General features: G+C 43.2%; 1 protein-coding gene across 1 annotated transcript in view; it reads right to left on the reverse strand.

Annotated features, from left to right (window-relative positions):
• Positions 1–27,263, reverse strand: part of NRK (Nik related kinase) — a 334,012-nt gene that overhangs the window by 221,473 nt on the left and 85,276 nt on the right. Inside the window, exons 9-11 of the mRNA XM_044306320.1 lie at positions 21,709–21,787; positions 2,844–3,016; positions 112–184 (exon numbers count right to left, since the gene is read on the reverse strand). Coding sequence (XP_044162255.1) covers positions 112–184; positions 2,844–3,016; positions 21,709–21,787 — 325 coding nt within the window. The remainder of the gene's footprint in view (positions 1–111; positions 185–2,843; positions 3,017–21,708; positions 21,788–27,263) is intronic.

Below are 27,263 nucleotides of genomic sequence, written 5' to 3' on the forward strand. Positions count from 1 at the left end.
TGGCAGGCCGGATAAGTCCTGAGCGATTTACCTGAAATGATCTTTTCTGCCGATACTTTTGTCCTCTGCTTATGTGTTGTGTCATAAAGCAGAAATGGTGCCTTTACTTACCTTGGCTCGCCTTCCTCTTCATTCATCTCCTCGTCATCCTCCTCACTTCCACTGTACTCATATCCTGTTTCATCTGAAAAAACAAAAGCCATGGGTTGGTATATCTGTCGGCAGTGTAATTATTCCCTGCTGACCGGCTGCGTGTATGCAAATGCGTGAAAAAGGAAGATTTCTCATAAATGACTTCATCAAAAAGCGCATTTCTTTGTAAGTAGTGGGTGCAATGACAGGGAGCAACGATTGCACTGTTCCCTGCCATTGTACCCCCCAGATGCCACATTCATCGCTGATTGTGGCATCTGACATTAGAATTCAAATGTAAAATAAAAAAAATAAAAAAATCATTCTTGCCTCATTCATTTGATTGCGAAGAGCTAACTGCCGCTATCTTGATTGAAGATCCAGCACAAAATCTTGCGTGGCCTGTGATGACGTCACCATGTACGAGATTTCGTACAGGATTTTCAATTAAGATGGCGGAGGCCAGCTCTTTGTGCTCAATTTCAGGGGAATTGATTCATTACCACGAGGCACGAGGAAATTAAGCTTCACAGAAAAAAACATTTTCTCTGAAACTTGGATCAAAGTTCACAAATGGACTTATATTCACTCAACATTAGAGGAGATTTATCAAAACTGGTGTAAAGGAAAACTGGCTTAGTTGCCCATAGCAACACATCATATTCAGGTTTTATTTGTCAGAGCTACCTGGTGGAATCTGGTTGCTATAGGCAACTAAGCCAGATTTCCTTTACACCACTTTTGATAAATCCACACTAATGATTTTTGGTTTCGGCTGAAAGACTCGATCATGTGATGACTGAGCATATATCAAGGGGAGAAAAACAGAACTGGATCGCTCATCCACAATGCTATCCTTAGATCTAATCAAACTCGCTTCTCAGCGCAATATTAGTGTACAGCCCCCCATACTACGTGCTGTACAAGAGGCATTAGGGAACATTTTGATGAAAAGGCATAAGCCCACTCACCACGCCAAGGTCACCTCTTTGAGTGGGACCTACTCTGACAAAAAGGCGCAGCACAATGGCATTGCCAGACAGCAGGGTTGCTGTTTGACTCCTGGGTCCTGCCGCCTACTAGGGCAGTGCCGCTTTATCACCACAGTGTGCTGCGCCTTTTTTGTCAGAGTAGGTCCCACTCAAAGAGGCAACCTTGGCGTGGTGAGTGGGCTAATGCCTTTTCATCAAAATGTTCCCTAATGCCTTGTACAGCATGCAGTATAGGGGGCTTTACAGTTTAATATTGCGCTGAGAAGCGAGTTTAACTAGATTGAAGCATAGCATTGTGGATGAGCGATCCAGTTCTGTTTTTCTACCCTTGATATATGCATTTGATGAATGAGCTTTTGCTCGGTCATCGGGCAATCACCAGCACCTTTTTATACTGATCCGTTATCAGGAATGAGCAGTTCAACAATCTCTCATACCTGATACTAGGCTTGATTAACAGTCAATTTAAAAGTTATTTTACTTGGGCCTCTTGCACACAAACTTCTTTTTTTTTTTTGTTTCCGTTCCGTTTTTGCGGATTCCGTTTGCGGAACCATTCATTTCAATGGTTCCACAGGGGAAAAAAAGGAATATACTCCGTATGTATTCCGTTTCCGTATTTCTGTTCTGCTTAAAGATAGAACTTGCCCTATTATTGCCCACAAATAACAATCCGTGGCTTCATTCAAGTCAATGGGTCCGCTAAAATCCGAACACATCCGTATGTCATCCGATTTTAGCGGATCTATGCCCACTTTGCCCATGTGTATATTGTTAAAACACATTACTGTACATTACATTAATGATTAAAAATGTTATGTTTCTGTTTGCGATCCGCAAACAACGGATCGCATACGGAAACCATACAGAGATTTTTTACAGGAACGGAAACGAAAAACTAAACAACGGATCCATGAAAAACTGACTGCAAAATACTGAAAAAGCTATACGGTCATGTGCAAGATGCCTTAAAGGAATATTTTCATCTCAGATATGACACATACAGTATGTCTTATACTGTAGCTGTGGGAACCTGCATCTAAATCTATAGAACAGGGGTCCTCTGCCTGAGATGAAAATACCCCCACCTCAGATGAAAATGCCTCTTTGCGACTGAGTACCGGCCAAACAATGGAGGGAAACTGATGCCAGAAGTAATCCCATGGTTTAAGGCATCTGATGCATCAATAATGCCAGATCTCTGCATTGGACAGAAAAACGCCACATTTTTTTATCTGGCTATCTTCAGATATGGATCAGTGGGGGTTTGTTGACTCTAGATTTTATTGATTTCTTTTAAAGGGACTACCATTACAACAACGTATCCCCTATCCTGTGTCTGATCGTCAGCGGTCCGACTGCTAGGGTCCCTGCTATCACTAGGACAGAGGCCCCTGCTCCCCCATTGGAATGGAAAGGCAGCCGTGCCATTTAACTCTATGGGGCTGACAGAAATAAGTGCTTGTGCCCAGCCATCTCTGGCAGTCCCATAGAGCTGAATGGAGAAGAGGAAAAGCACGAGTTTGGGCTGTTCCATTCAAATGGCAGAACTTGGCCCCCGTTCTCTTGACCGGCAGACCTCCCAGTGGTCTGACCCCTGTCAATCAGATACTTATCCACCATCCCGTGGATAGGGGATATGTTGTTATAATGAGTCAACCCCTTTAAATGGAGTTGGTAGGAAGGAATCTGTCTTCACTAACGGCAATAATTACACACCTTTTTCCTTCTTCTTTCTTGTCCTGTCCAAATGATCTTTCAGCATGATGCGTATTTGGCGTTCATTTGGTAGATCTCGTACAAAGGAATGTTTAAGCAGGGTCTCGGTTGTAGGCCGATGAGTGTAGTTCTTAATAAGGCAGGTATCGACAAAATTAAGGCACTTCTTTGACCTGAGGAAATAAAGCATGTTCAGTAAGAAGCTACAGGGTATTTAAAGAGGACCCGTCGCCTCTCCTGACATGTCTGTTGTAGTAATTACTTGCATTCCCCATGTAATAATTCTGGAGCATCTATTCTTATGCCTCTATGTTGTGCCATTCCTTTATAATTTCTACTAGAAGTTATAAATGAATTATCAGCAGCTTGCAGTAAAGGTACAGATGGAGGTTACCAGTTGGGGGTGTGTCCCTGCACAGTCTGACAACAGCAGCACTCATTGGACAGAGTCGGGCGCACACTCTACTGGTAACACCCAGCACCACTCTTACTGTAGACTTCTAGTAATTTATTTGTAAACTTCTAGCAGGAATAATACAGGAATGGTACAACATACTCCTATTAATAGATGCTTCACAATGGTACAGTCCTGATCAAAAGTTTAAGACCACTTGAAAAATGGCAAAAAATCCTATTTAGCATGGCTGAATCTTAACAAGGTTCCAAGTAGAGCTTCAGCATGCAACAAGAAGAAATGGGAGTGAGACAAAACATTTTTTGAGCACTCAATTTAATGAAAACAACTAATAAACTGAAACAGGCTGTTTTTCACCTGATCAAAAGTTTAGGACCACTCCTCCAAAAAGATGTTGCATCTCTGTGATTGCGGACCCATTCAAGTGAATAGGTCCGCATCCGTGATGCGGACTGTGCACTGGCCGGTGCCAGTGTATTGCGGACCCGCAGTATGCGGGCCGCAATACAGCCACTGGCACACAATCTTCATGTGAAGAGGCCTAAGGCAGATAGTGATACATCATAAGAGAGTTATTACCATACATTTCCCATATGTCCACTTTCATGATTGCATCATTTTGTAAATATAATTTTTAGGATCTTATAAGGCTTAGAGTTTTAGAAGCAAATTTTTTAGAAAATTTCCGAAACCCACTTTTTTTAAGGACCACTTCAGTTATGGAGTCACTTTGTGGTGCTTACATAATGGAAACCATCCATAAATGACCCCATTATAGAAACTACACCCCTCAAGTTATTCAAAACCCATTTTTTCAAAATGTGTTAATCCTTATGCACCCTTAGAGTAGAAACTCCAAAAAAGTGACCCTATTTTGGAAATTATAGGGTAAGGTGACACTTTTATTGGTACTATTTTGTGGTATATATGACTTTTGATTGCCCCATATTATGCTTTTTGTGAGGCAAGGTAACCAAAAAATGGCTGTTCTGGCCCAGTTTTGCCATTTTTGTAGAGCATTTTTGCTATTCTGGCCCAGTTTGCTATTTTTATAGCATGTTGTTATGGAGGCGACGATACCAGATATGTCAACTTTTATTTTTCTTTTGTTTCAGTTTTACATGATAAAGCATTTTTGAAAAAAAAAAATCATGTTTTTGTGTCTCCTTTTACTGAAAGCCATCAGATTTTTATTTTTTCGGACGATTATGCCCAAAATGTAGGGGCTCAGTTTTTGCAGCATGAGGTGACAGTTTGATTGGTACTATTTTGGGGGACATGCTACTTTTTGATCGTTTGGTATTACACTTTTTGTGATGTATGGTGACAAAAAAAATGTTGTCACTGTTTTTTATAAAAAAAATTTTTTACGATTTTCACCTGACAGGGTAAATCATATGATATTTTTATAGAGCAGGTTGTTGCAAACGTGGCGATACCTAATTTGTCTTTTTTTTAAATATATATTTATTTTAGTTTCACACAATAAAAGCATTTGTGAAAGAAAAACAATCATGTTTTTTATGTCTCCATTTTCTGAAACCCAAACTTTTTTATTTGTTGGGCGATTGTCTTATGTAGGGTCTCATTTTTTGCGGGATGACCGTTTTATTTCTACTTTTTGATCGCTTGGTATTATACTTTTTGTGCTGTATGGTGACTTTTTAGCACAGATTTTTATAGAATAGATTGTTACGGACATGGCGAATACCTAATATGTCTGTTTTAAATTGATATTTTGGTTTTAAACAATAAAGGCATTTTCTGAAAGCAATATCTTTTTTATTTTTGGCAGTTGTAGTGACTCAATTTTTGCAGGATGAGACAACTATTTTATTGGTATTATTTTTGGGTACATATGACTTTTTGATCGCTTGGTAATACACTTTTTGTGATGAAAAGTGACAAAAATGGCTTTTTTTAGCACAGTTTTTATTTATTTGTTTTTTACGGTGTTGGCTGGACGGGGTGGATCATGGTATATTTTTATAGAGCAGGTTAAGGATGCAGTGATGCCTAATGTATGTCTCTTTTTATGGGGAAGGGGATTTTTTTAAATTGAAACTTTAATTTTTGTATCTATTTATTGTTATCCTTTTTTATTTCACTTTTATTATTTTTATCCCACTATGGGACTTCAACATTTCAGGGTCTCATCCCTGTTTCAATACAGCACAATACATCTGTATTGTGCTGTATTGAACTGTTAGTGCCTTACACTGGAAGATGCTGACAATTGCCTAGGAGACCCATCACTGGGGCTGGATCTCTTGGGCTTCCGTAGCTGACAGTCCGGATGCCTGTGAAAGACATCAGGGCTGCCATAGCAACCATCGGGTCCCCCATCACCGCAGCACAGGGACCCGATAGGGGATGTACAAGCTGCCGAAAACCCACTGTATGGGGCATACAGGGGGTTAATCCGCCGGCATCAGTGTTTTCACCATTGCTGGCGGATACAGCAGGGGCCCGGCTGTAAGTATCAGCCGAGCCCCTGCTGCTGATCATGGCAGCGCATGTGGGGCAGCCGGTTAACCCTAGAGTGAGAATGCTCATACTAGGGCATTAAAGGGAACCTGTCACTGGGATTTTGGGTATAGAGCTGAGGCCATGGGTTGCTAGATGGCCGCTAGCACATCCGCAATACCCAGTCCCCATAGCTCTGTGTGCTTTGATTGTGTCAAAAAAACGATTTAAAACATATGCAAATGACCCTGAGAGGAGTCCTGTATGTGAGATGAGTCAGGGACAGGACTCATCTCAGGGTAATTTGCATATGTATCAAATCAGGTTTTTTTACACAATAAAAGCACACAGAGCTATGGGGACTGGGTATTGCGGATGTGCTAGCGGCCATCTAGCAACCCATGGCCTCAGCTCTATACCCAAAATCCCGGTGACAGGTTCCCTTTAAGTACCGGCCAGTAAGGACGAGCATTCTCGTCCTAGGTCGGACGAGCATATGGTGGAAAGAAATAGCTTTTTTCCTACACCAAAGGGTTAACCGATTTTCCCTTGAGACCAGTGCTGACAGGAGCTCATTTGCGTTCCATTTATGTGCTCAACGCTTGCGCAATGGAAACCCTGCGCCCCGCACCTGCATACTGGCCTCCATGCGTTCCACCAGGTCCGGACTGGAAGTGACCCCACTTCCGGTACCGCTGACTCCGGAGAACTCTCCCTACTCCGGTTTATTTTCTCTCCAAGCCTGCTATGTTTTTCCTCTTTTCCCCACATAGGCGAAGCAGGTCGCCTCCCACCTCACAATAATATTTATATTATGTTTATTTGTTGAAACATTTACTGAAACACATTAAAGAACAAGTGCGTTCTACAGCGGAACGCATCACTTTCTGTACGACCGGAAATGACGTAATTTGTCACCCTTTAGGCGGGGGGTATATATATATATATATGTGTTGTCTGCCATGTACTTCTCATTGCTTTATGACTGCTCCTGATCAAAAGGGACCAAGAAGACCCCGAAACACGTTGAGCCAGACCTGTTTTCACCATTAAAGGAATTAACACAAGAAGCACCTATTGTGGAACTGCCGTTTCTTCCTATGATTCTACGAGCGATCCAGGCGAGGGAGGTCAGTTTTGTGGGTGTCTTGAGCTTTATCCCACAAAACACCTCCCTGGTGAAGCGAGTCTTTTTTGGGTCTCGTTTTTTCCCATTATTATTTCTAATACATAAAAGTAAGTGATGGCTTTTAACCACTTAAGGACCACAGGTTTATACCCCCCTAGTGACCAGGCCCTTTTTTACAAATCGGCACTCCACAACTTTAGCGGTTTATTGCTCGGTCATGCAACTTACCACCCAAATGAATTTTACCTCCTTTTCTTCTCACTAATGGAGCTTTCATTTGGTGGTATTTTATTGCCGCTGACATTTTTACTTTTTTTGTTATTAATCGAAATTTAACGATTTTTTTGCAAAAAAATGACATTTTTCACTTTCAGCTGTAAAATTTTGCAAAAAAAACGACATCCATATATACATTTTTCGCCAAATTTATTGTTCTACATGTCTTTGATAAAAAAAAAATGTTTGGGCAAAAAAAAAATGGTTTGGGTAAAAGTTATAGCATTTGCAAACTATGGTACAAAAATGTGAATTTCCGCTTTTTGAAACAGCTCTGACTTTCTGAGCACCTGTCATGTTTCCTGAGGTTCTACAATGCCCAAACAGTAGAAAACCCCCACAAATGACCCCATTTCGGAAAGTAGACACCCTAAGGTATTCGCTGATGGGCATAGTGAGTTCATAGAACTTTTTATTTTTTGTCACAAGTTAGCGGAAAATGATGATGATTTTTATTTTTTTTATTTTTCTTACAAAGTCTCATATTCCACTAACTTGCGACAAAAAATAAAAAATTCTAAAAACTTGCCATGCCCCTCACGGAATACCTTGGGGTGTCTTCTTTCCAAAATGGGGTCACTTGTGGGGTAGTTATACTGCCCTGGCAATTTAGGGGCCCAAATGTGTGAGAAGAACTTTGCAATCAAAATGTGTAAAAAATGACCGGTGAAATCCAAAAGGTGCACTTTGGAATATGTGCCCCTTTGCCCACCTTGGCATCAAAAAAGTGTCACACATCTGGTATCGCCGTACTCAGGAGAAGTTGGGGAATGTGTTTTGGGGTATCATTTTACATATACCCATGCTGGGTGAGAGAAATATCTTGGCAAAAGACAACTTTTCCCATTTTTTTATACAAAGTTGGCATTTGACCAAGATATTTTTGTCACCCAGCATGGGTATATGTAAAATGACACCCCAAAACACATTCCCCAACTTCTCCTGAGTACGGCGATACCAGATGTGTCACACTTTTTTGCTGCCAAGGTGGGCAAAGGGGCACATATTCCAAAGTGCACCTTTCGGATTTTGCAGGGCATTTTTTACACATTTTGATTGCAAAGTTCTTCTCACACATTTGGGCCCCTAAATTGCCAGGGCAGTATAACTACGCCACAAGTGACCCCATTTTGGAAAGAAGACACCCCAAGCTATTCCGTGAGGGGCATGGCGAGTTCCTAGAATTTTTTATTTTTTGTCGCAAGTTAGTGGAATATGAGACTTTGTAAGGAAAAAAGAAAAAAAAAGAAAAATCATCATTTTCCGCTAACTTGTGACAAAAAATAAAAGATTCTAGGAACTCGCCGTGCCCCTCACGGAATACCTTGGGGTGTCTTCTTTCCAAAATGGGGTCACTTGTGGCGTAGTTATACTGCCCTGGCAATTTAGGGGCCCAAATGTGTAAGAAGTACCTTGCAATCAAAATCTGTAAAAAATGGCCGGTGAAATCCGAAAGGTGCACTTTGCAATATGTGCCCCTTTGCCCACCTTGGCAGCAAAAAAGTGTCACACATGTGGTATCGCCGTACTCAGGAGAAGTTGGGGAATGTGTTTTGGGGTGTCATTTTACATATACCCATGCTGGGTGAGAGAAATATCTTGGCAAAAGACAACTTTTCCCATTTTTTTATACAAAGTTGGCATTTGACCAAGATATTTTTCTCACCCAGCATGGGTATATGTAAAATGACACCCCAAAACACATTCCCCAACTTCTCCTGAGTACGGCGATACCACATGTGTGACACTTTTTTGCAGCCTAGATGCGCAAAGGGGCCCAAATTCCTTTTAGGAGGGCATTTTTAGACATTTGGATCCCAGACTTCTTCTCACACTTTCGGGCCCCTAAAAAGCCAGGGCAGTATAAATACCCCACATGTGACCCCACTTTGGAAAGAAGACACCCCAAGGTATTCAATGAGGGGCCTGGCGAGTTCCTAGAATTTTTTTTTTTTTTGCATAAGTTAGCGGATATTGATTTTTTTTTTGTTTTTTTCCTCACAAAGTCTCACTTTCCGCTAACTTAGGACAAAAATTTCAATCTTTCATGGACTCAATATGCCCCTCACGGAATACCTTGGGGTGTCTTCTTTCCGAAATGGGGTCACATGTGGGGTATTTATACTGCCCTGGCTTTTTAGGGGCCCTAAAGCGTGAGAAGAAGTCTGGAATATAAATGTCTAAAAATGTTTACGCATTTGGATTCCGTGAGGGGTATGGTGCGTCCATGTGAGATTTTATTTTTTGACACAAGTTAGTGGAATATGAGACTTTGTAAGAAAAAACAAAAACAAACAAAAAATTTCCGCTAACTTGTGCCAAAAAAAATGTCTGAATGGAGCCTTACCAGGGGGGGGGTGATCAATGACAGGGGGGTGATCAATGACAGGGGGGTGATCACCCATATAGACTCCCTGATCACCCCCCTGTCACTGATCACCCCCCCTGTAAGGCTCCATTCAGACATCCGCATGATTTTTTACGGATCCATGGATACATGTATCGGATCCACAGAACGCATGCGGACGTCTGAATGGAGCCTTACAGGGGGGTTATCAATGACAGGGGGTGATCAGGGTAATCAGGGTGATCACCCCCCTGTCACTGATCACCCCCCCTGTAAAGCTCCATTCAGACATCCGCATGATTTTTTACGGATCCATGGATACATGGATCGGATCCACAGAACGCATGCGGACGTCTGAATGGAGCCTTACAGGGGGGTTATCAATGACAGGGGGTGATCAGGGTAATCAGGGTGATCACCCCCCTGTCACTGATCACCCCCCCTGTAAGGCTCCATTCAGACATCCGCATGATTTTTTACGGATCCATGGATCGGATCCACAAAACGCATGCGGACGTCTGAATGGAGCCTTACAGGGGGGTTATCAATGACAGGGGGTGATCAGGGTAATCAGGGTGATCACCCCCCTGTCACTGATCACCCCCCCTGTAAGGCTCCATTCAGACATCCGCATGATTTTTTACGGATCCATGGATACATGGATCGGATCCACAAAACGCATGCGGACGTCTGAATGGAGCCTTACAGGGGGGTTATCAATGACAGGGGGTGATCAGGGTAATCACCCCCCTGTCACTGATCACCCCCCCTGTAAGGCTCCATTCAGACATCCGCATGTGTTTTGTGGATCCGATCCATGTATCCATGGATCCGTAAAAAATCATGCGGATGTCTGAATGGAGCCTTACAGGGGGGGTGATCAATGACGGGGTGATCAGGGAGTGTATATGGGTGATCACCCGCCTGTCATTGATCACCCGCCTGTCATTGATCACCCCCCTGTCATTGATCAACCCCCTGTAAGGCTCCATTCAGACATCCGCATGATTTTTTACGGATCCATGGATCGGATGCACAAAACGCATGCTGACGTCTGAATGGAGCCTTACAGGGGGGTTATCAATGACAGGGGGTGATCAGGGTAATCAGGGTGATCACCCCCCTGTCACTGATCACCCCCCCTGTAAGGCTCCATTCAGACATCCGCATGATTTTTTACGGATCCATGGATACATGGATCGGATCCACAAAACGCATGCTGACGTCTGAATGGAGCCTTACAGGGGGGTTATCAATGACAGGGGGGTGATCAGGGAGTGTATATGGGTGATCACCCGCCTGTCATTGATCACCCCCTGTAAGGCTCCATTCAGACGTCCGCATGATTTTTTACGGATCCATGGATCGGATCCACAAAACGCATGCGGACGTCTGAATGGAGCCTTACAGGGGGGTTATCAATGACAGGGGGGTGATCAGGGAGTGTATATGGGTGATCACCCGCCTGTCATTGATCACCCCCTGTAAGGCTCCATTCAGACGTCCGCATGTGTTTTGCGGATCCGATCCATGTATCCATGGATCCGTAAAAATCATGCGGACGTCTGAATGGAGCCTTACAGGGAAGTGATCAATGACAGGGGGTGATCAGGGAGTGTATATGGGTGATCACCCGCCTGTCATTGATCACCCCCCTGTAAGGCTCCATTCAGACGTCCGTATGCTTTTTGCGGATCCGATCCATGTATCCGTGGATCCGTAAAAATCATACGGACGTCTGAACGGAGCCTGACAGGGGGGGTGATCAATGACAGGGCGGTGATCAATGACAGGGGGGTGATCAGGGAGTTTATATGGGGTGATCAGGGGTTTATAAGGGGTTAATAAGTGACGGGGGGGGGGGGTGTAGTGTAGTGTTTGGTGCGACTGTACTGACCTACCTGAGTCCTCTGGTGGTCGATCCTAACAAAAGGGACCACCAGAGGACCAGGTAGGAGGTATATTAGACGCTGTTATGAAAACAGCGTCTAATATACCTGTTAGGGGTTAAAAAATTCGGATCTCCAGCCTGCCAGCGAGCGATCGCCGCTGGCAGGCTGGAGATCCACTCGCTTACCTTCCGTTCCTGTGAGCGCGCGCGCCTGTGTGCGCGCGTTCACAGGAAATCTCGGCTCACGCGAGATGACGCCAATCGGCGTTAGTGTGACCTGGCAGCGCCGCAGCATTGACGCCTTTCGGCGTTAGTGTGACGGCAGAAGGTTAATCATGAGAAGATGTTGTGATGATGTTATGATGATTTTATGATGATTTTATGATACATTGCTCTAGACTATTAAAAATATACTACTTGCAGATATATAGGTGGGTAAAAATAAGTAGCTGGTGTCCATCAGCTCGGCCTCACATTATTTCCATCATTACCCCTAACTGCTTTGAATTACGACTAGGAGCTTGGCGCCACCTTATACACCCTCTTTTATTCTCCTCCGTCTATCTATTTAACGGTTTTCCATACATACATAGCCACCATTGGCAGCCTTCCCTTATCTCTAACTTTTCACCCTGTTCGTCCTTCGGCGCCCTGCAGTTATTCCTTGATCCCTCTGGAGTCCCACTCAGGGGTTTCTATGATTTACACTCTTTTGATTTTTTTCCTTATCCCAGACTGTGTTGGGGACATGCCCAATAGTAAAACCCACTTGGTAATTCATTCATAAACCTGTTAGTAGGAATAACAGAAGGACAGCACATCATATACAGTCAGGTCCATAAATATTGGTACATCAACACAATTGAAACATTTTTGGCTCTATACACCACCACAATGGATTTGAAACAAAATGAACAAGATGTGCTTTAACTGCAGACTGTCAGCTTTAATTTGAGGGTATTTACATCCAAATCAGGTGACCGGTGTAGGAATTACAACAGTTTGCATATGTGCCTCCCACTTGTTAAGGGACCAAAAGTAATAGGACAATTGGCTTCTCAGCTGTTCCATGGCCAGGTGTGTGCTATTCCCTCACTATCCCAATTACAATGAGCAGATAAAAGGTAATTTCAAGTGTTCGATTTGCATTTGGAATCTGTTGCTGTCAACTTTTAAGATGAGATCCAAAGAGCTGTGACTATCAGTGAAGCAAGCCATCATTAGGCTGAAAAAACTAAACAAACCCATCAGAGAGATAGCAAAAACATTAGGTGTGGCCAAAACAACTGTTTAAAACATTCTTAAAAAGAAGGAACGTATCAGTGACCTCAACAACACCAAAAGACCCGGAAGACCACGGAAAACAACTCTGGTGGATGACCAAAGAATTCTTTCCCTGGTGAAGAAAACACCCTTCATAAAAGTTGACCAGATCAAGAACACTCTCCAGGAGGTAGGTGTATGTGTGTCAAAGTCAACAATCAAGAGAACACTTCACCATAGTGAATACAGAAGGTTCACCACAAGATGCAAACCATTGGTGAGCCTCAAAAACAGGAAGGCCAGATTAGAGTTTGCCAAACGACATCTAAAAAAGCCTTCACAGTTCTGGAACAACATCCTATGGACAGATGAGACCAAGATCAACTTGTACCAGAGTGATGGAAAGAGAAGAGTGTGGAGAAGGAAAGGAACTGCTCATGATCCTAAGCATACCACCTCATCAGTGAAGCATGGTGGTGGTAGTGTCATGGCATGGGCACGAATAGCTGCTAATGGAACTGGTTCTCTTGTATTTATTGATGATGTGACTCCTGACAAAAACAGCAGGATGAATTCTGAAGTGTTTCGGGCAATATTATCTGTTCATATTCAGCCAAATGCTTCAGAACTCATTGGACGGCGCTTCACAGTGCAGATGGAAAATGACCCAAAGCATACTGCAAAAGCAACCAAAGAGTTTAAGGGAAAGAAGTGAAATGTTGTGCAATGGCCAAGTCAATCGCCTGACCTGAATCTGATTTGAGCATGCATTTCAGTTGCTGAAGACAAAACTAAAGGGAAAATGCCCCAAGAACAAGCAGGAACTGAAGACAGTTGCAGTAGAGGCCTGGCAGAGCATCACCAGGGATGAAACCCAGAGTCTGATGATGTCTATGTGTTCCAGACTTCAGGCTGTAATTGACTGCAAAGGATTTGCAACCAAGTATTAAAAAGTGAAAGTTTGATTTCTGATTATTATTCTGTCCCATTACTTTTGGACCCTTAACAAGTGGGAGGCACATATGCAAACTGTTGTAATTCCTACACCGTTCACCTGATTTGGATGTAAATACCTTCAAATTAAAGCTGACAGTCTGCAGTTAAAGGGTTTCTACCACCAGAAATACTGTTATGTAGCTGACTGACATTAGTGATGCGATAATGTCAGCACTACATAACAGTATGTTTTTTACCTTTCTCCCTGCAGCCATTTTGGTAAAAAAAAAGTACTTTTATAATATGCTAATGAGCCTCTAGGTGCTATGTGTCAACGTCAAATCAGCACCTAGAGGCTCAGTCTACTCATCCTTTATTTCACTTCTGTATTCGGCGCAGTGAATGAAGGCCGCTCTCCTGATGCCGGCTTCCTCACTGTGACGTAGTCGGCGCAGGCGCAGTGAGGAATCCGGCACCAGGAACGCATTATTCACTAACTGCACCTGCTCTGAATACAGAAGTGAACGGCGCAGGCGCGCGATTTTGGAAGCGATGTGGCGGACCGTGCCATCATTTAAGAGGAGCGAGGCGGGCAGAACAGGGGACCTGGGCGGGATAAAGGGTGAGTAGACTGAGCCTCTAGGTGCTGATTTGACGTTGACACATAGCACCTAGAGGCTCATTAGCATATTATAAAAGTACTTTTTTTTTACCAAAATGGCTGCAGGGAGAAAGGTAAAAAACATACTGTTATGTAGTGCTGACATTAGTGCATCACTAATGTCAGTCAGCTACATAACAGTATTTCTGGTGATAGAAACCCTTTAAAGCACATCTTGTTTGTTTCATTTCAAATCCATTGTGGTGGTGTATAGAGCCAAACATTTTAGAATTGTTCCGATGTCCCAATATTTATGGACCTGACTGTAGTTGTATGAATAGAAGGTCCAGAATTGTTATTGCATGGAGAAAGCAAGTAGTTACTAAAACAGGAGAGGTAACAGGTCCACTTTAAAACTTAGGACAACCCCTTTAAAGAGGACCTTTCACCTCTCCTGACACGTATGTCTTAGTAACTATTTGCATTCCCTGTGTACTAAGAATCTTGAAGCACCTATTCTTATAATTCTGTATTGTGTTATTCCTTTACTATATTTGCTAGAAGTTATGAATGAATTGCTAGCAGTTTACAAGAACCCCACTTTGGGGTGTGTCTGATACTGGCAGCACTGATTGGATCGTGTCAGACTGTGGAGTCTCCCCCCCCCCCCCCCCCAAACTGGTAACATTCATTCCTACCTGCTAGCAAGTCATACTGTCAAGGAAGGTGTGCAGGAAACTAGAAAAGGCTAAATGAATATACGACTGACTGGATCCAAAACTAAGGAACAAAAAGGGAGAGCCCTGCATCAGACCTGGCTCTCTCCCTTACTGCTCAGCCTATGCGAAAATCCCAATGGTAGATGATCGTATATCCTCGTACCTCGACTGTATAACACCTGAACACCCTATAATAGTGAGGGGACACGACCACCGGCTCCCTAGACTTGATACGGAGGGAGTCAGGGTCACCTGGGATCCAGCAAACAGAAAAACACAAATGAAAGAACAAAACTTATCTTGTAGAAGACTCAGAAGTAGAAACAGCATGCACACACTCCAGGAAGTAATATAAACCGCAAAGTGATGCACTATGGGAAAGGATTTAAAGGGATGCAATCAGTGCAACTACATGACAGCTGAGAGAGGCTAACGAGATGAGAAAATGAAAGCAAAACAAAGGAACCTCAAGGAGGAGGTTCTAGACGTCTGTCAGAGCTTCTCAGATGTCTGGTGGTGACACATACATCACTTTTAGGTGGAATAATAAAGGAATGACACCGCATACAGTCCAAAAGACTAGATGCCCCCGAATTTCTATTCCATGGGGAATACAAGTGGTTACTGAAGCAGACATGTCAGGAGAGGTAACAGCACAGGTTCTCTTCAAGCTTGTGCATCCATTGCTTAACACATATAAATATTACAAACCTACCGATGTAACGTCTACTACACAGTATGCTGAGAGACCTCGGTCACATTTCCATTTTTCACTAATGGGTGCTATCTGTATTTTCCGTGGACTTCATAGGTAACCAATGATTTTAATTATCTGTACAGCGCTATGGAATGAATGGCGCTTTAATAATAAATAATAATAATAATGTGTTTGTTCACACATCAGTGGTTTTCCCCAAAAAATAAAAAATCCGGAAGACATGCACCATTTTGGTCTGTGAAGTGGACCAGACACTCCCATTGAGGTCTATGGGTCAGTGAGAAAACAACTGGCACAACATGGATAGCATCCGTGTTCTGTCAGTGTTTCACAGACCATTGGTAGGAGATTCTCTGGAAACTAATTGTCACCCGAACTGTGTCGGTGGAACACAGATGACACACAGACCAAACATGGATTCTTTAGGGACATGTTTGGGGCTAAAACATGGATGTATTTGCCATGGACGTAAAATGGACATGCAAATGTGAACTAGGTCTTGGTGAAGGGGATTTTTGTCCAGCTATTGCTGTTCTGGGATAACAATGGATGACACTAGAGGAGTTTTTCCTGCTTATGGTGAAGCTGATACAGCTAAAATGTGTGGGTGTAGTTTTGACATTTCTAAATTGTTAGATTAAGTAGCTTTCACCACACAAGTGCAAGAGGTCTTCACTGAGCTCCGAGTCTCACATGTAATAAGAAAAGCAGACAAAGCTTTCTGCTGGGGAAGTTTCATAAATAAAACAGTGGTCGGTCAAAGATCATTCATGCCCCATTTACCACTGGAGACTACGAGAGGATTTCTTAAAATCTGATTTCTCTTGCTGGAGCAAGCCAATATGTGTGTGTTTAAATTGGAATACTAGTACTTGGTTATGTAGGATGTATGTATTTTTATTATTATTTTATTAAAGAGAATTGGTCCACTGCTCTCTGCGCTAGATAACCCCTTAGAGGTTACGCCATCTGGATATTTATGGCATATCCACATGTCCTAAATGTCTGATGGGTGCAGATACCAACTGTAGCTCCTGCTCCTTTCTCAATAATGAGAATGATGTAATTCTGTAGTTCACAGCAAGTTGGCGATACAGGGGAGACGTTTTCCTTGTATGCAAAGGATTGTGGTCAGACTGGAGATCATCACATGAACCTGCAGTGGTTAGCACTGGTGCCATGCGGCGCTGGGGTCCAGGGTTCGAATGGACCAAGGACAACATCTGCATGGAGTTTGTATGTTCTCCCCGTGTTTTTGTGGGTTTCCTCCGGGTACTCCGGTTTCCTCCCACACTCCAAAGACATACTGATGGGGAACTTAAATTGTGAGATAGCTGATGTCTGTAAAGTGCTTCAGAATATGTCGGTTCTACTATATGCAAATGAGTAAAAAAAAAAAAAGAAGCTTAAAATGTATGGACTTGAGTAGCTAGACACTGATGGAATACTGGTGGTCAGATTCATTAGATATGCACAATTAAAAAAAATAATAATAATTGGCGGAGTCCTTCTTTCTACTCACACTAGTGTTTGTCCTTTTATCATGATTCAATTTAAAGGGGTTGCTCAGGGGGTTTAAACTGATGACGTATCCTCAGGATAGGTTCTTAATATCAGACTGGGGGGGAGGGGCTCCAATCATCTGTTTGAAGAGGTGGCAATGCTCATGTGAGTGCCGCTTCCTCTTCAAGATTACACTACTCGTTTCACTTGCTGACGGTGCAGTGTAATTACAAGTGCCGATCCTATTTAAATGAGTGCTGCATTCTCTTCAAACTGCTGATCTGCCGGGTATTGGGAAACAGACCCCCGCCTATCTGATATTGATGATCTACCCTGAGGATAAAAACCAGACAGCCTGTTTTAAGAAGCAGAATCTGGCAGAATAAAACTTCATATTGTTACTACTCCTGTTAATCAATCTAGTGCTGCCAGGTGAAGGCTGTTTAAATTGGTCAAAACTGATGACTTTTAACTGCATTTACTAGAGTCCTATACGCTGGGCAATGATCGGGAACAAACTTCTCATTTCCAAATATATTCATGATCATTATCCACTCATTTAGCACCATTGCTGCTGTATGGGGATGAACAAGCTTGGTCGTTTGTCCCCCATAAAGTTTCATAGTTTGTCGGCAGCACATCTGTTTACTCGATGAGTTTACTTTTGTGGGGCATAAATAATTGGATCCGCTGAGTATTTGCTCATTTGTTGGCTGATTGTCACTTATTGGGACCAACATTACACAGACAATGCTGGAAGGAAGTTGTTGTTTTGTTTTTGTTTTCAAATATGGCTGCGCCCAGGGATCAGTTGATAACCATACCTGGACTAGGTTCTGAGACTTCCCATCAGTCCCCTAATGATTTAATGATTTGGGCCACACTACCCAAAGAAACACTTTGGGACACATTTGGATATCTGGGATGAACTTGCCGTGTATCCCTATCGATCCCCACACAAACCTGGTATCTGTTGTATACTAGGGTACAGCAGGGAGTCCTAGGAAGCATTGGGGATGGTTTACAGGGATCGCCCTTTTAAGGGCGAGTGCACCGCTACCTGAGTGTAAAGAGTAGCTCAGGCTAAGGGCACATTCACACGACCATAGTGTTTTTATGGATCCACAAAACAGGGATACTAGAAAATGCCTATTGTCCGCAATTCCAGACAAGAATAAGACATGCGCTGTCTTTTTTTGTGGAGCCGCAGAACGGAACTACAGATGGGGACGAACCCGTTCATACGACCCTGTAAATGGGCCCTAAGTAGTGGCAATCGGGGAAAGGCACATGGCTCTGTGTGGGGGACCCCCAGATACTGCTTGTCTCTACAGACTGATTTTCTTTTATGGCGCACTGGCATTATCTTTTATCTTTTAAATGAATAAAGGTTATCTTGCTAAGGCCACCTCACATTTTTAAATCTATATTGATTACTGGTTGCCCATTTTGAGATCATAATAACCATTACTCAGAATAATATTTACCATGTAATAAAATAAACTGAGACCTAAATCATTCCACTGGGTCCAGGGGATCTATTAGGATTTGCTTACTGTTTGAATCTGTTCAAGAAGGATCAGTCAGCACTGACACCTTTCTTACAGAAGTGAACAAAGCCTAAGCTCCTGCTAGTCACAAATTTATTGTAAATGGTCTTGAACACATTGCTAATTATTATATATTGTGCCTGTAATATATGGCGGTATGACAGAAGGTAATTATATAGTGTTTCCAATTGTATCCAAGCAGCTCTTTTTTCCTCAATGACTGTTGCCACCATGGCGGTCCGTAAGTGCATCCCTATCCCTGAAGTATAAGTTATTCCGCCTGCTGAGGTGTCTTATACTAAATCCAATTATCAAGGCTACTCTTGTAATATGCAAATAGACAAGAAGAAAATGAAGGCCATGGAAAGCAATAAATTGCTCTTAACCAGCCATCTGTGTGATTATTAATTCATTATTTCTCGTAGACTCCTTATCCGTTGAGTAAGCACATTAAACCTTTTTATCCTGTATGGACTTTTCTGTCCCACTTATCCAGCACATTATAAGCGGGGGGAAAAAGGAGTGTGACTGAAACCTTATGATTAACCCTGGCATTGCCAACAACGTCACTTAGGATTGTATATGTGTGTGTGTGTATGTGTATGTATATATATATATATTTAGAGGAGTTTGTGTATGTATACATATATATGTGTATGAAGATATGTGTCACCGAGGTTCCTGGCCTCGTGAGGTAAGAACAGGTTTTTTCCCTGAAGTGTCAGTTTTGCAGTTGCAGTCTGACACTTCAGCTGTTAGTATGGCTGTAAAGCGATCGGGCCGGTTCTTATTGGGAGCAGCTAAAGCACAGGGTGGGTGGCTGTTCCGAAGGGCCAGTGGTAGGGGTGACCGCCACTTCGGTGGAGGATGGGGAGACAACCCCGCTAAGGAGACGTGGAGGACTTGCCACCGGGTCCAGAGTTGGCAGACCTCAACGTCTCCAGAGATAATTTTGGTACAGCACAGCACCACGACCTGACTCTATCTCGAGCCTGGAAAAATGTAGTGGTGGTTGAGGGTGAGCTGCAACAACCGGGGGCCGAGTCTATGTTCCCCCGTTTTGTGGTTCAACAGGAGATGCTGTACCGAGTAAATCAACTACGGGGTGAGCATATTGAACAGCTGGTGGTGCCCAAGGCGTATCGCAAGCTCGTGTTGGATTTAGCCCACCAACTTGTTCTTGGGGGACACCTGGGCCAGCAGAAAATGCAGGACCAGATTCTACAGGTTCTACTGGCCCAGTGTGTTCAGAGAGGTAAAAGAGTATTGCAAGTCTTGCCCAACCTGCCAGATTTCCATTGTCCTCTGGTCCCTTTCCCGATTATTGAGGTTCCATTCGAGCGGATTGCTATGGATCTCATAGGCCCAGTACTGAAGTCAGCTAGAGGGCACCAGCACATCCTGGTCATCCTCGACTACGCCACGCGGTACCCGGAGGCGGGGCCACTGCGTCATACGTCAGCCAAACTCATAGCTAAGGAGTTAATGGAGATGTTTTCTCGAGTGGGTCTGCCTAAGGAGGTTCTAACTGACCAAGGGACCTCATTTATGTCCAAGGTCATAAGGGAACTCCACATAAAACTGTAACGGACATCCGTGTATCATCCGCAAACGGATGGCCTGGTAGAAAGGTTTAACCAGACGTTAAAAAAATATGTTGAAAAGAGAGGTGTCTAAGGATGGCAGGGACTGGGATCTTCTTCTGCCCTATCTCATGTTCGCAGTGCGAGAAGTGCCCCAGGCCTCTACTGGGTTCTCGCCCTTCGAACTGCTATATGGCAGACACCCTCGCGATTTGTTGGACGTCACCAAAGAGGCGTGGGAACAACAAACCACCCCGCACAAAAGTATTGTTGAGTACGTCATCCAGATGCAGGGACGGATGAAAACAGTGTTGGTGGGGTACTATATGAAATTTGTCCCCAATTTTTCTACAGTCGCCGCATCATTGACAGGCCTTTTGAAGGGACGTAAGTCAGTGACGGTCCACTGGAATGAGCAGGAGGAAAAGGCTTTCTCCGCTTTGAAGTCTGCCCTGTGTGGGTCCCCGGTTTTGGTGACACCCGACTTCAAAAGGGAGTTTATAGTGCAGACCGATGCCTCCGAGGTAGGTCTTGGTGCTGTACTGTCTCAAGATGTTGACGGGAAGGAGCATCCCGTTGTCTTCCTCAGCCGGAAGCTCACCCCAGCCGAGACTAGGTACAGTATAGTGGAGAGAAAGTGCCTGGCCATCAAGTGGAGTGAGTCTCTCTTTTGGGGAGAAAGTTCCATCTGGTGACTGACCACTCCCCTCTCAAGTGGATAAACCAGGCCAAAGAGAGGAATGCTCGGGTCACCAGATGGTTCTTATCTTTGCAAAACTTTAAGTTTTCCGTGGAACACAGGGCAGGCAGGTTACAGGGAAAGGCAGGTGCCCTGTCCCGGGTCCACTGTCTGGCAAGTGTTCACCCCCTCAGGGTTGAACAAAGGGGGGAGGTATGTAAGAAGGAACAAGGGGCCGTCATTGACGGAAGATACGTGTCACCGAGATTCCTGGCCTCGGTGAGGTAAGAACTGGATTTTTCCCTGAAGTGTCAATTTTGCAGTTGCAGTCTAACACTTCAGCTGTTAGTATGGCTGTAAAGCCTACCGGGCCAGTTCTTATTGGGAGCAGCCAAAGAGCGGGGTGGGTGGCTGTTCCCCATGGTTCCAGGCTGGGGTTTGGGCTAGGATATAAAAACCCAGCCAGGACTTTCGGCTGGGTGGATCATCCTCTGTCAGAGAAGCTGTGGAGTCTGTCTTGAGAGCCGCATGCTGGGGAAACAGGCCTCTAAAGCCTGCTGTGGACTGCGGGTGGAAAACTGCTGACCAGGTGAAGTTTTTTTGCACTGTGAACTTTGTGTGGTGTGAACAGGCACCAAAACTGCACACCGTTACTTTTGGCTTGTTTTTCCTTGAGTGAATAAACACTGAACTTTGCTTTACAACCACTTACCCTGCCTACCAGAGTGAATCCCCACAATATATATATATATATATATATATATATATATATATTACCATTGTACTTACCACTTCCTTGACTTCAATTTTGGAGGCGGGTTTCGAGGGATAAGGAAAAGTGCCCTCATAGGATGCATGTCACATAAAGCTGAAAAAAGAAAGATGGTAGTGGTCAGTGACCTCTTATAAGTGAGACCTGGAACTTGACAATTTTTATCTTCTGGTTTTAAATACCAGTAATCCATTATATATTGTAGTATACAATTTTATGCAAACAACTCTCCTCCAGAAGGAAAAAAATGCCTCTCTAGCGCCACTTGTAGGGGGGGAGGGTACAACTTTAAAGAGCCATGGAAGGCGACCAGAGAACATTGTCCGTCTCTAGATCTCTGCAGTAAAAATCAGTCATTCCAAAAGGCACAAACAGAATATTTTCTTACTGAAGATTAAGCAAATTGCAGATACAAGTGTTTTGTAGCAGTGGTAACTAAGATTAGGGCTCTAAAGAAAAAATATTGTCAATTTGTTGTAGTTGTGGTTGGTATAAATGCTAGAGACGTGTGGCACTGGAGAGCTCCTTTAAAGGGGTTCTCCAGGAATTAAAAAAATGAAAATACTTAAATATTTTAGAATAAATATATTCACAAATATCTTTCATTACTTAGAACGGCTTGTTTTGTCTAGGGAGCAATCATTAGGAGAAATAAAATGGTCACCGTCCTATCGGTACACACAAAACCTGTCCTAACCATACAGAAGGACATGTTACTTCCCCACAATGGGCCATAGTGCTGCCTCATCCTCCTCTGTTCTGCTTGTCAGGAATCATGATCCTGAATACAGGTGAATCTCTGTGGAAATGGGGATGATGAGACATGAGAGGAGGGTGAGGTGTGGCTAATAAGCAGCAGCACTTGTTTACAGTCTCCATTACCACAGCCCCACATTACACCAGTATGTCCTGTCGATCCTCTCTGTACTTCATGTCTCCTCATGAACTAAATTCCCCAGAGATTCAGCTAAAGTTTTTCATGTATTCAGGATTATAATGCCTTACAAGTAGAGCAGAGAGGAGGACGAGACAGCTCTTTACCTCAGTGTTGTAAAGTAACTTGTCTTCATGTGTGATCAGGACAGGTTTTGTGTGAACTAATGGCCTCTTCTTTTCCCCCCGATGATTGATTTTCCACAGACAAAACAAGCCATTATAAATAATGAAAGGTATTTTAGGAATATATTTATAATAAAGTAATATTTAAGTACTTTAATTTTTTGAATTCCCGGAGAACCCCTTTAAGGTTCCAATTACACAGAGGCACACATATGTTTTTGTTTGTGCCATGGACTGTCTCTCTTCTTTATTAACACTTCGGGGGGAGATTTTTAAGACCAAAGTTTTCTGTGCTGGTCTTGATATCCCCTTCACTGCCAGAGGATACACCTAATTTATGGTGAAGCTCATACCGCCTCATAAATTGGGTGCATCCCCCTGCAGTCCATGCGCCTAAATAGAAATCTACGACAGCTCTGAGCTGCTGTAGAATTCTGGTATCATTTGTGCCAGAAAACTGTATTAAATGAAGATTAATTTGTCCCGGCTGCTGGCTGTGCCCCCTTTCCACAGTTGCCACGCCGTTTGAGACAGGTGGTGACAGTTTTTTTTTTCAAAAAGTCCGTTAAGTTGCAAACACATACTGTAGTTTGCTACTTTTTAATGCCACTTTTCAGGCGCAAAGGAAATAAATCTCCCTTTTTTGTTTTTAGATCTGAAATTCTGTACTGATATTTTAATGCATCTTTGTAGTGGTTGCAGCCTCATTTTTCTTACATAGAGCTCCAAATTGCATTAAAAACAGAGGACCTCACTTGCCTGAAGTCACCACTGGAGGGAGCTGCAGAGCTTACTGAATTCTGAATTGAGTTAAATATACTGTATGTCAGTTCCCTCTAATGGTGACTACAGGTGACCAAGGTGCTATGTCCTAACTATATGCAAATTATAAGACATTATACACTTCAGAATTATGAAACTATTTAGGCTAAAAAAAAATAATGGACATTTTAGGATGGACATTCACTTTAAAAGCAGAAGGAGAAGTGTTGGGTAGGTTCGTACTTCCAATTAGTATGGGTGATAATAAACCTTGGCTCCTTCTCCATAGAGCTGTTATATCTGCCTTTATTATAGCTATGTCTAAATATACTATAACTAACTATTTATACATTTTGTAACTGTAATTTAATGATAACTGATCAGCCATGGAGATCATATTTATGCCCCTACAAATATTTATGTAAGAAAGGAAAGACTTTTCATGACCCATTTTAAAAACTGTCTTTTAGCGTCTACGGGCCGTCTTTTACTGAAAGCGTAAAATCCATCACGGCATCAACAGTCATCACAAAACTGGATATCCCAGAAGGACATTTCAGAAATGTCACAATTTAGTTCAAATGGAAAATGTTTGGATTAAATGTTTTGACATTTAAGTATTATCTCCAAGGACTGTTCTAAGGACGGCCTGATAGACTGTCCCTTTTTGTAATTTTAATGTTGAAACATACATTACTGAACTGTTGGAGATGTACTGGCTGCCAAATACCTCCATATCTTATCCTACAGAATGATCAAGCTGTGCTGGTAATAACTAATTATTTTTTGACTAATTTCTTTCCGGAGCAGTTTGTTCACTATAAATGTCAAGATAATGTAAAGTTAAAATTTATATCTGAAGTGAGGGGGCCTTTGTACAATATAGATACTGCGTGTATCAAAAGTTATTGAATCTGTCACAAATAGAAGTAGGTTATTTAATACGCTGTACTAGACTGTCCTGGAAAGTTGGAGGCCTAAAATAAAATGGTGATGAAACATTCTGCCCTCACTTTGTCTTTATGATGGATAATTTACATCTGTATGTGGCAGTCTGCCGTGTTCACCGCATCCAGCAGAGCCAGACACGGCCGTGCACCAACGGACCCCATTGATTATAATGAGATCCGGTAGTTATCTGGCCACTTTCCCAATTAAGTGCCATCTATGGCTGGACAAAAACTTGTGTAGGAACAACTTTTTATCTGGTCAAAGCCTTCACCTATGCCAGAAAGCAGCCAGATCACTGCTGGATCCCATTATAGTTCATGGGCTTCAGTAGTGCACATTTGTGTCTAGCTCTGCCGGATCTGGGGAGCTCTGGCAGGCTGGTTCCTTTGCCAGAACAGCCTGATGGATCAGTTAATGCTGATGTGAATCAGCCTTAATAAAGAATATTACATCAGCATTATATTTTGAGTTATACCAGATCTGATCAACTGCAGGTTGTTCCTCTGCTGCAACACCCTGCTGAAGCTCTCTGGATTTGGCTTAGTCAGATCTTACCGCAATGTCCTCCTGCCCCCAATGACTATTATGGATTCCCGGCAAATATACTGGGGTACGGCCAGACAAAAAAATGCTGCACAATGGGGACAGTGGGCATTGTGGCAACATCCAGTGATGCTGGATCCAGAGACTACATCTTAGATGTGAAAGAGGCCTTAACTGGTTCTCTACAGATGTGTCCATTAGGCTTGAGCGGATCGAGCTTCGGATCATAGATCTGAAGTCAATTCCTTCAAACACTTTGGTTTAATGTTGTCTGGAGACCTTGTAGCATTAAAATGTATTGCCTCCGTGTGTCATGCCCTGTTCGGATGGTCTGCGGAGGTCTGTCAGATTGGCAGCACGTGTCTAATCATTTGTTTTGTTTTGGAATGGTGCTGGATACGCCTTCCTTCAGGTGCTCTGGGTGGGGTCATTGGCTTAAATTGCTTTCACTCCCAGAGGGCCGTGCGGGTTATAGAATTCAGTCTGGCCTTGGATTCAAGGAAGGAAGGATTTTCTGTTCCAGCTCAGATAAGTTTGGTTTCTGGTTTTGTTATTTGCGGTCTAAGCTGTTTGTGTGTCTTCTGCCCCTTCTCCCCTTTCACCATCTCAGGGATTCTAGGGTATTTGCAGTCCAGGCACGAGGACACATTATTCCTACCATCAAGGTCTGAATGTGGGCTTAGCAGCGTAGGGAGAGAAGTCAGGGATTTGCTTGGAGGTGACCTTTCCCCAGCATTTTGCCTAGATACTTGTTTATTTGGTTGTCTGTGTATCTGAGATCCAGTCCGCCGTGACACTGTGTAGGCAAAATTCAGTTTACCTGAAGTCACGCGAGACTATAGGTGAATGAATTCGGTAATCATTTCTGCATCTTTTAAAAACATTTAAAATTAGCAATCCAAAGTCGGGTTTGGTACCATTTTTTTTTGTAAGATGCAGAAGTGATTACCAAATTCATTCACTGAAGTCTTGCATGACTTTGACTGAAACAAATTTTGCCTACAATGAGGCAATACATTTTAATGCTGTATGGAGTGTCCACCCTTTAACCTTTTACTAATTTTGTTAAGGACTCCAGTTTCTGATGGACAAATTTTTAATACAGTATTGCATCTAGCAAAATTCTTGTGAGGATGTAACTCGCATCACAACCACCACGTGGCCACAAATATTGCATGAACACCTCCTGAGAGAGTATTGCAAAACCATGTTTTTTGTTTTCCGTTTTGTTTCAAAGCCTGTCATCTCCCATCACACATCTTAGGATATGCCGAGCCAAGAGGAAAGTTAAGGAACGATAGCTCTGTATAACAGTCTTCTGTTTCTGTTTTTCTCAGATTCCAGAATATTTTTCAGTGCTGGTCCAAAAATACACGTCATATCTCTTAGGGCAAAAAATGGTGTTTGTAATAGGCACACACCCTGACCTTTATTAAATAGGGGATACTTGGCTTACTGATTTGTTACATTAAATGGGGTTTCCCATCTGGATTCCCACCTCTGGAGACAATGCTTGTGCTGCTCTCTCCATACACTTCTATGGGACTACCAAAAATAGCCAAGTGGGCTTACTCATCTCTTTTTGGAATTACCATAGAAGTGAGTAGAGAGGTTGCGCAACCTCAGCCAACTCCCCATCCCTGATGGCACTAGATGTCACATCTTCTCAGTTTAAATCTAAAGTGAGACCTCTATTTTACAGTGCTTGGGGCAAACGGATCATGAAAACTGGGTTGTGCTTCTGACTTTCTCATATTGTAAATGAAAAATAGAACTGCTGGTAAGGGTACTTTCACACTTGCGGCAGGACGGATCCGACAGGCTGTTCCCCTGTTGGATCCGTCCTTCCGCTATTTCGCCGTGCCGCTGGACTGCCGCTCCGTCCCCATCGACTATAATGGGGATGGGGCGGAGCTCCGGCCCAGCACGGCGAAAGGCCGCCGGACTAAAAGTCCTGAATGTCTGACTTTTTAGTCCGGCGGCCTCTCACTGCGAACTGCCGTACTGCGCCGGAGCTCCGCCCCGTCCCCATTATAGTCAATAGGGACAGAGCGGCGGTCCGGCGGCATGGCGAAATAGTGGAAGGACGGATCAGAGTGTGAAAGTACCCTTGCAAGACCCTGTTACATATAAACATCAAGGTAACCCAAAAATCCCAAATATGCACTTTACAGATAGTAGTAACGCTACTTTCACACTGGCTTTCCGTTTGTGAGATCCATTCAGGGCTCTCACAAGCGGTCCAAAATGGATCAGT

The sequence above is a fragment of the Bufo gargarizans genome, chromosome 9, assembly GCF_014858855.1.
Source record: "Bufo gargarizans isolate SCDJY-AF-19 chromosome 9, ASM1485885v1, whole genome shotgun sequence".
NCBI lineage: Eukaryota > Metazoa > Chordata > Amphibia > Anura > Bufonidae > Bufo > Bufo gargarizans.